At 45.1% G+C, this 9,165-nt stretch overlaps 1 protein-coding gene across 2 annotated transcripts; it reads right to left on the bottom strand.

Moving 5' to 3' along the window:
• Positions 1-97: 97 nt before the first annotated feature.
• MKRN2OS (MKRN2 opposite strand) lies at positions 98-9,087 on the bottom strand. Of its 2 annotated transcripts, XM_083429251.1 has the most exons (5): positions 8,797-9,087; positions 7,138-7,397; positions 5,354-5,403; positions 3,193-3,355; positions 98-599 (listed from the first exon to the last, which is right to left on the bottom strand). In XM_083429251.1, the coding sequence occupies exons 2-5, from the start codon at positions 7,353-7,355 to the stop codon at positions 377-379; spliced, it is 654 nt and encodes a 217-aa protein (XP_083285377.1). In that variant the 5' UTR covers positions 7,356-7,397; positions 8,797-9,087; the 3' UTR covers positions 98-376. The 2 variants fall into 2 exon arrangements, with proteins under 2 accessions (XP_083285377.1, XP_083285376.1); XM_083429250.1 differs by having other exon boundaries at positions 7,138-9,087.
• Positions 9,088-9,165: the final 78 nt, after the last annotated feature.

Genomic DNA, 9,165 nt, shown 5'->3' with positions numbered 1-9,165 from the left:
TGCAAATGAAAGGAAGCCTTTTCTGTTAGGTTAATGATTTCGAAGGTTACTTGCAATATGCAAAAAATAAAAAAATAAAAATCAGAACATGCAAGAATGCAGATAAGGTCTTTATTTTATTTCATTCTTCCAAATGTCATTGTTTAGAAAAGTAGAAGTTTATTGGAACAGCTTCAAGTTTCCATAGTCTTATGGATACTTGAGATTAATCCTCAATCTCTGTGGGACCGCCTTCTGAGTAAACATGCAGCATGATTTAATACATGTGTTGCAGTCCCAGCTTCATGTTTTCTTGTGAGATGATAGGAACAAGAAATGTAAGTGCCTTAACATAAGGCTTTTACTTCCATTGCTATACAGTTCCCTCATTATAAATTCAAATGGCAGTGTCCTCCTGAGCAGGCAGGTCAACCGCATAGAAGCCATTTTTGCATATTTCCTTGTAGATGGTGATATACTTGGAAGCTTTCCTTGTTCGTGGAATCACAAATCTCTCTGTAAATTCACTTTTATTCATTTGCTGCTTCTTTTGGGCGCTAAGCACACAGTTAATAAATGTTAGTGCATAGGTGTAACAGTTATGGAGATGTTCTTCATACCTATTAAAGGGAGAACCAGAAATGAGCATAAGAAACCAATGTGATACATGACTATTAAACATTTTATTAGCTTATGATGATGGTGCAGGCAGGCCATTATGCCAGAGCAATCCTTGACCAATGGAAACATGCACCAGCAGAACATCATTTATGGAAGGATTTTTTAAACGGTGGAACTTGGGGATGTGGTGGAGCAAAGCCACCATTGGTTAGTGTCTTCTGTTTGCTGAGGTTAGTCACATTCATGCTGTCTATACAAAGTTACACATGGAAATGATGGAAAGATGCAGATGCTAATATCACCTCCCCCCCCCCCCCACCTAGACAAAACTTTCATGTCATATGTGCCATGTGAGTTACATCACACTGCCCTCATGTTTTTTTTAAAAAAAAACCAACTACACAAGTGGAAACTTCTGCTTTCTATTTAAAGTTCTAACTTTCAGTATGAGGCTTAATTTTCCTTCAGTTATATTTGGTTCACCCATAAATTTATCTTGGATGCAGTTCTTACCACCTTTACATTTTTCTCTTCTTGGAAAGCTGAATTTAGCAATAGCATTTAATCTCTTTTTGCATATTGCCGTGTGCCCGAGATTCTACTTGTCCTGTGATTCTCCAGTGGGTAACAAAACATGCATATATGGCATATGGAGCTGTAAGGATGTGGTTTGCATATACTAACTGAAGTGTAACTGAAGAACTCTGTAGTCAGGTTAACTTTGCAATGTGTTCCTCATTATTATTAGAACAGTGCTGATTCATTAAAATTGGTCAAAAAAAGAAGAAGAAGAAGCCAGGGAATGTCATCCTTGTATGATTTTTTTAAAATTTATTTTTTGGTAAGTTTCTCACTTTGAAAACCCATTTCTCTAAAATTCAAAGTATGTATTGGGTTAGTTTTTATGAGATACAAGTTTAGGTTTCTTAAAAGGACCCAGTGGCTTTGAGTGCTTTTGCAGCCTATTCTTAGGCAACACACTACTGGGTGGGCTTTGCTTAAAACAAAAACAGATGATGGGCTCAACCACAAATTTTATGACAGCCTGTTTAGGATCCAGAACAAAATGGTTTTTTAAAAATTAAAAAATAAGATTTATGTCTTTCTTTCCTTACCTAACTGCAGTAAAATTACAAATCTCATGGTAGACACATGCTCTCACCACCAGCATTTCTTATGTCACACACACTTAGCAAAAAGAGTGCTGTAATTTTCAGAGTAGTGTCTTTGCCTGTAACTTTTCCATAGCTTGGGGATGCCAATGAGTCCCTTCTTGGATTACTTGAAACCTGCACAAACTCTTGTTCAATTAAAGTAAGAGAGAATATAGTCTACGTTTACATTAATTTTTTCAAAATTCCAGAACTTGTAAGTAATCATCAGGTCTTTAACTTTTGTTGGTACTTTTTGGTACTTGTAATCATCACTGTATATATTATGCTGGGTCGCAGAAAAATAGCCTGACTAAAGCTTTTATAGGAATGACGTTGCTGTCGTTAGAACTACTTGAAAAGCAAACATAATGTGTTTTGTTTTCCACACTGAAACCATAGGCTGTACTCGAGGGACTACAGTGGTACCTCGGATTACATACGCTTCAGGTTACATACGTTTCAGGTTACAGACTCCGCTAACCCAGAAATAGTACCTCGGGTTAGGAACTTTGCTTCAGGATGAGAACAGAAATTGTGTGGTGGTAGTGCTGCAGCAGTGGGAGGCCCCATTAGCTAAAGTGGTGCTTCAGGTTAAGAACAGTTTCAGGTTAAGAACGGACCTCTGGAACGAATTAAGTACTTAAACCTAAGGTGCCACTGTATTTGGAATGTACTTCAAGAGAAATCAATCCTAATAATCATTGGATCAGTGAATATGGACACTGAAATTTTGCTAAGGCCTAGATTAGCCTTCTGGTACTCTGGAAATTTTGGACTACAACTCCTATCATTTCTGACAATTGCCTGTGCTGACTGTGGCTGATGGGAGTGGTGGTTGAAAGCAGCTGGAGAGCACCTGATTGAGAGAGGCTGACATAAATAATGAAAGCAGCAAAACCTGCCTGTATTCAATTTTGGTTTTGTTTGTTCGTCTTCCAACAGAAGTGCAATTCTGTACATGCTTACATCCCGTTCCCTCTTGATCAGTGTATCAAGCGGTCGTATACATTCCAATCAATTCCTGTTCCTTATGAAACACATCTGACAACTTTGAACAGAAGTTAAAGCCAGCAACAATATATTTGATTGCACAGATGAGCATTAACTGAGACTAGGATGGAGTCCAGTGATAATTTATTATGCCAAACCATAACACTACAAAGTTACATGGAACTGCTTGCGATGTCTCGAGTCACCTCTCCCTGCTAGTATTGTTCATACAATACATACTATCAGAATCTCTCAATTAAACCCAAAATATACAGAAATGGTTAAAGAAGGGTTAATGAAGAAAGAGGCCTCAGAGTAATTTTGTCTAAAACCATTTCTCCAAATGACTATATCAGATCCTTCTCTGAGTTACCACCTAGGCAGAGTTCCAAAACAAAGGATGTCTAGTTTAGCTGCCATAGTCACATTTGTCTATTGAGCTTCTTACCTGTGTGGAAGCCAGATTTCTGCTGCAGAGAATTGTTCTAGGTATGTATCCCATTGGTTAAGCAGGCCATACATGTCAGGCTGGACTAGATGAACACTTACACATTCTTCCCATCCATGCTCAGCTTTGTTAACTCCAGTTTCGTTGTAATTATACACTAAACCTAAATACACAGCAACAGGGCAAATCAGAAATGCAAAATGCATAGTTATGACATGTTGACCAATAGTATACCGTATTTTTCGCCCCATAGGACGCACTTTTTCCCCTCCAAAAATGAAGGGGAAATGTGTGTGCGTCCTATGGGGCGAATGCAGGCTTTTGCTGAAGCCAGGAGAGCGAGAGGCATCGGTGCGCACCGACCCCTCTCGCTCTCCAGGCTTCAGGAAGCTATCCGCAAGCCTTGCAAGCCCTGTGGGAGTTCCCACAGGCTCACAAGGCTTGCGGGCAGCAGCCTGCCGCCCGAAGCACGGGGAACCCTCCGGAAGACTCCCCGTGCTTCGGGCGAGTGTCCCCAAGCCTGGCGCGCCCGACGGGAGGTCCCGCCGAGCGCGCGAGGCTTGGGGCGGCAGCCTCCCGCCTGAAGCACGGGGAGCCCTCCGGAGGACTCCCCGTGCTTCGGGGGCGTGTCCGCAAGCCTTGCGCGCCCGACGGGAGGTCCCGCCGAGCGCGCGAGGCTTGGGGCAGCAGCTTGCCGCCCAAAGCACGGGGAGCCCTCTGGAGGACTCCCCGTGCTTCGGGGGCGTGTTCGCAAGCCTTGCGCGCCTGACGGGAGGTCCCGCCGAGCGTGCGAGGCTTGGGGCGGCAGCCTCCCGCCCGAAGCACGGGGAGCCCTCCGGAGGACTCCCCGTGCTTCGGGCGCGTGTCCGCAAGCCTTGCGCGCCCGACGGGAGGTCCCGCCGAGCGCGCGAGGCTTGGGGCGGCAGCTTCCCGCCCGAAGCACGGGGAGCCCTCCAGAGGACTCCCCGTGCTTCGGGCGAGTGTCCGCAAGCCTTGCGCGCCCAACGGGAGGTCCCGCCGAGCGCGCGAGGCTTGGGGAGGCAGCCTCCCGCCCGAAGCACGGGGAGCCCTCCGGAGGACTCCCCGTGCTTCGGGCGAGTGTCCCCAAGCCTGGCGCGCCCGACGGGAGGTCCCGCCGAGCGCGCGAGGCTTGGGGCGGCAGCCTCCCGCCCGAAGCACGGGGAGCCCTCCGGAGGAGTCCCTGTGCTTCGGGCGAGTGTCCGCAAGCCTTGCGCGCCCGACGGGAGGTCCCGCCGAGCGCGCGAGGCTTGGGGCGGCAGCCTCCCGCCCGAAGCACGGGGAGCCCTCCGGAGGAGTCCCTGTGCTTCGGGCGAGTGTCCGCAAGCCTTGCGCGCCCGACGGGAGGTCCCGCCGAGCGCGCGAGGCTTGGGGCGGCAGCGTCCCGCCCGAAGCACGGGGAGCCCTCCAGAGGGCTCCCCTTGCTTCTGGCGGGTGTCCGCAAGGCTTGGGGCGGCAGCCGCAGCTGAGGGGGGGAAATAATTTTTTTTTATTCATTTCCCCCCCAAAAAACGAGGTGCGTCCTATGGGCCGGTGTGCCCTATAGGAGGAAAAATACGGTAATTCATTCCATTCTGTTAATTTCTGTCACTTGCAACATCATTCCCGTTTCTTTTACAGGCTCATCTGAACAGTAGTTCTAAAAATGTTGGTTATATGAACGCTGAGTATGTAGTCCTGTGAATGTCAATGTAATGGCATAATTAATTACCTAAATTGTGTAATTTTGCCACAGCAGACAGCAAAAAAGTAACATTTTTGGCAGAAGACAAATGGTGGTGTAATGGAAGCAGTGCTGCATAAAACCAATACAAGTGGAACAAAAAATTATGCCTTCTTACATCCCTAGGCACAACGGAAAAGAGCTCTAGCTACAGGCAATCACATATGCAAACTTTCCCCAGCAAAAATGGTTGTGTAGACTTAGCAGAAAGGAGATTGGTGGTAGAAGGATTGTAGTAAGGAGCTTGATATCTTGGAAAAGGAAGAGAAATCAAGGGCCAGCATGCCAGGAGGTTGAAGGGGGAGACACTGTAGGCAATAGGCAAAGGATGAGCAACCTGAGAAGGAAAGGAGTCCAATAGACATTTATGTTTCACATAGAGAATCTTAATTTAGAAAGTGAATTACAAATGTCTCTTACCATTAGTATTGGTTATTCCAACATGGAGATCAGAACTTCCATCATACCCTCTGAAAGAAGACATTTAATATCTTTTCATGTTAGAAAACAATCCAGTTATTGGGGGGGGGGGGAATGCTATATTTTTGCAATATAGAGAAATGTCCTGTTCCCTCTCTGCCCTGAAAAGACTGACTACAATCTTATCAAATGTAATTACTGTTCCATTTAATTAATTAAACTTCTAAATGAGTAAAGGGCTGTCTCTTCTGGCAGCAAATTATACATAATATACATACAAAAAAGCACTTATAAAAACTGCAGGTGGTTAGCACCATATTAGAAGAGGTATCAACAACAATAACAATGTTATTGATAGATTACTTAACTAAAACTCATGCAAGTAACTGATCAATACTTTTCATCAGGTTGCACCCCACGTTCTGTAGGTTTTATAATTCCTCTAAACCAGGCATGGGGAACCTTTAAGCTCCCCATTGTTCCTTTGCAGCTATGTGGGTACCTGCCCCATGGCACCAAATATGACCACAGATGTGGGATAGTTGGGTGTGGTTTGCAAGGAATGGCCTCATATATTGAAGCAGGACTCCCGTTGGCCCAAATCTGGCCTGAAGCACAAGAGGTTCCCTACCCTTACTCTAAATCGGTGTTTCTCAAACTCTTGTCTCTAGCTGTTTTGGAACTACAGTTCCCATCATCCCTGACCATTGGTCCTGCTAGCTAGAGATGATGGGAGTTGTAGTTCAAAAACAGCTGGAGACCTAAGATTGAGAAATGCTGCTCTAAACTGATCGTGGGATTTGTAACTCTATAAAGGTGGTTGTTGTTGTTTGTTTATTTGTTTGTTTTCATTTATATACCGCTTTATATTTTAAAGAAAAAATCTCAAAGCGGTTTACGGTTGATCACTAAATTAGACCTCCTGACCTGTCAATTTGGTTTCAAAATAAATTTTGACTCACTTTAGTAAATTATGCAGAATTTACTCATTTCTACACCAGAGCTTAGAATAAGACCACATGGTTTGTCTGCAGAAGGTGCCATATTTATTTCATTTTTAAAGTTTTACAAACCATTTAATCCTAGAACTCTCTAAGCAGTGTACATAATAAAATTGTACCAAAATACACTATTAAGAAACATACATGAAATAATAATTATTAAGACACAGATGAAACCCATAGAACTTCTAAAACAAGTATAGGTAACTAAATCATATGTCTGGGTAGGCTTGCTAAAATAAAAACTTTTTCAGTGCATGTCTGAAATATAGTGAGGGTGCTGCCAAACTAAATGATCGACTCCTCACAAAGGCAGAGCAGACATTATATGGCACTTGTAAAAGTGCAAGTTCCCCAGAACATGGAAGTCAAATTGGCACATGTAGGGCAAGACAATCCCTTAAGTAAACTGGTCCCAAGCTCCTAAGGCCTTGAATGGCAGAACCTTGAATGTGGCCCAGTGACAAACTGGCAACCAATACAGATCTTTGAGCAATGGTACCATCATGCTGGCAAAATCTCACTCCTATCAGTCATCATGCTGCAGCATTCTGCACTGCATGCTTCTCGTTCCTTGGCACCTCTAATCCTGCTGCCACATTGCAAGGATGAGAGAGAATTTAGCCCCAGATCTTGGGAAAACATTGCTACCCATCAGTGGACTGTGGCAGATGGACTGATCTAATCCATCATAAGGTAGCTTTCATGTATCTTCTTTCTGAGCACACAATCAAGCAAAATGAACATAAATACTAAACAGCATTGTTGAGCAGAAAATCCTACCTCAGAAAGGTTCCTGTAGTAGGTTTAAGTAAAAAAGAACATCTTTCTCTGTGCCCATTAACAAATGGGCTGGGGATAGTGACAGGTGCTTCTTCCAGTTTCCTGTAGAACAGGCTCTGCCCACACAGGGGACAATGCTTGGGCACAAAGGAACCAAAGATGTCTCTCTTACAGTGGCTGATTTTGATTAAGCCTCTCTCCGAGTCCAAAGGCTGCATGATTTCTGCCTCCTCCTCATGCAAATGCAGCTGGTCTTCTACCTGGCACAGGCTTATGGGTGAAAGGCAGAGCTTAACCACTGAAATGGGCATAGGAAAGTGGGTGGGGTTTGTTAGCTGTGCAGGTGAGAATGACAGTTCAGAGAGCCAATTACTCCTTTAAGAGAAGGGGGCAGGGAGGGAGGGCTGGCAGGTGGACATTCCTTTAAAGAGCCAGTATTTGTTTTTTCACATCATGATGAGGTTATTCTGCTGTAGATTCAACACAGTATGGCAGCTGTAATTTGTCCACTCCCGTGGTCAATATTGGCTCAGTTCCTGCTAGTGGCTAGCCTCTTGTTTCTCTGCATATAAAACCGAAACCCCAAAGCTATGTTAACTGATGTTAAAACAGAAAGACCCCTGTATTTTCTCCCTTGCACAGAAAGAAAACTGACTTGGAAGTTTGGGGCTGGCACCTGCTTCTCCGCTAGCATAGCAGTCAGGCAAACCTAGCAGCATAATACAGTGGTACCTCAGGTTACATACGCTTCAGGTTACATACGCTTCAGGCTACAGACTCCACTAACTCAGAAATAGTACCTCAGGTTAAGAACTTTGCTTCAGGGTGAGAACAGAAATCGCGCAGCAGCAGCGCAGTGGCAGCGGGAGCCCCATTAGCTAAAGTGGTGCCTCAGGTTAAGAACAGTTTCAGGTTAAGAACGGACCTCCAGAATGAATTAAGTTATTAACCTGATGTACCACTGTAAAGCTGTTCTTACCGACCACATTCTAATATAACTGAAAGCAGCTCCAAACAAGAACCAAGGCAGTAATCAGAGCTAAAGGACCACCCAGGAATCCATCTTACTAGCTGCAGGAAGCAAGGTTTCTCTCTCCATGTGATCTGCCTGCCTGATGTGTAAAGTTCTTGTGAGCAATTGGACTCAGCTCTACGAAACCCTGGAGCAGATTACTATGAAACTAATGAAGCCTAAATTTCAGGGGCCCTAATCCCAGACAGGCGCCGTGACTTCAGTCCATGTTGCTTAAAATTTTGGGGTCTAGTAGACTCAAATTGAGTCACACAACTCAAACTGATTAATTTTTTTTGTATATATTTCAACACCAACGTTTGAAGTCTGTAGTGCAGACAGTGGCGTAGCGTGGGTTGTCAGCACCCGGGGCAAGGCAAGTAATTTGCGCCCTCTAACCCGTGGATTTTAGTAGGGGCAGAGGTGCGAGTGCGAGCACCCCCCCCCCCATGTTTCGCCCGGTGCGGCCGGCCCCCCCTGCACCCCCCATGCTACGCCACTGAGTGCAGATGCTGCAAAGGTGGTGTGTCGTGGCAAGTTGGCTGTTCTGCTGAAGAGCGCTTAAATTCTTTCTGCATATTGCCTCTAGAAAATTACTTCCGAGAAGGACTGCAACCCTAAGCACACTAAGTAGAGAATAGCCTTACTTCTGATTAAATCTACTTAGCCTTGCACATTGCATATATATTTGGGGAGACAAGAAAGCAAAAGAAGGAAATATATTGTCTCTCAGTTAGCAGAGCATAAGACTCTTAATCTAAGCGTCATGGGTTTGAGCCCTACGTTGGCAAAATATTTATGCATTGCAGGGGGTTGGACTAGATGACCCTCGTGACCCCTGCGAACTCTACCATTCTATGATTCCTGGTGTTTGTGACGCTTCCCATCCTCCTTGCTAGATAGGGCGATGTGCAGCTCCCAAACGATTCGGGAGAACGGCTGTCTTGTTCAGAGGCGCCGCTAGAGGGCGCGCCGCCTCGCTCTCGTTTCAGGCGCGCGGCCGCTCTAGCCCCACA

The sequence above is a fragment of the Podarcis tiliguerta genome (genome assembly GCF_965153285.1).
Source record: "Podarcis tiliguerta genome assembly, chromosome: 2".
NCBI lineage: Eukaryota > Metazoa > Chordata > Lepidosauria > Squamata > Lacertidae > Podarcis > Podarcis tiliguerta.
Note: the sequence above shows the minus strand (reverse complement) of the source record. Positions and strands in the feature narration are given on the sequence as shown.

Bases quoted from the DNA above. Each gene is read 5' to 3' on its own strand.
- MKRN2OS (XM_083429250.1), bottom strand. From the start codon at position 7,448: ATGCCCATTTCAGTGGTTAAGCTCTGCCTTTCACCCATAAGCCTGTGC. The intron at 3,356-5,353 runs GTAAGAGACATT...CTGTGTATTTAG, and splicing joins TGGAATAACCAATACTAATG to GTTTAGTGTATAATTACAAC. The intron at 600-3,192 runs GTAAGAAGCTCA...TCCCTTTAATAG, and splicing joins GAAATCTGGCTTCCACACAG to GTATGAAGAACATCTCCATA.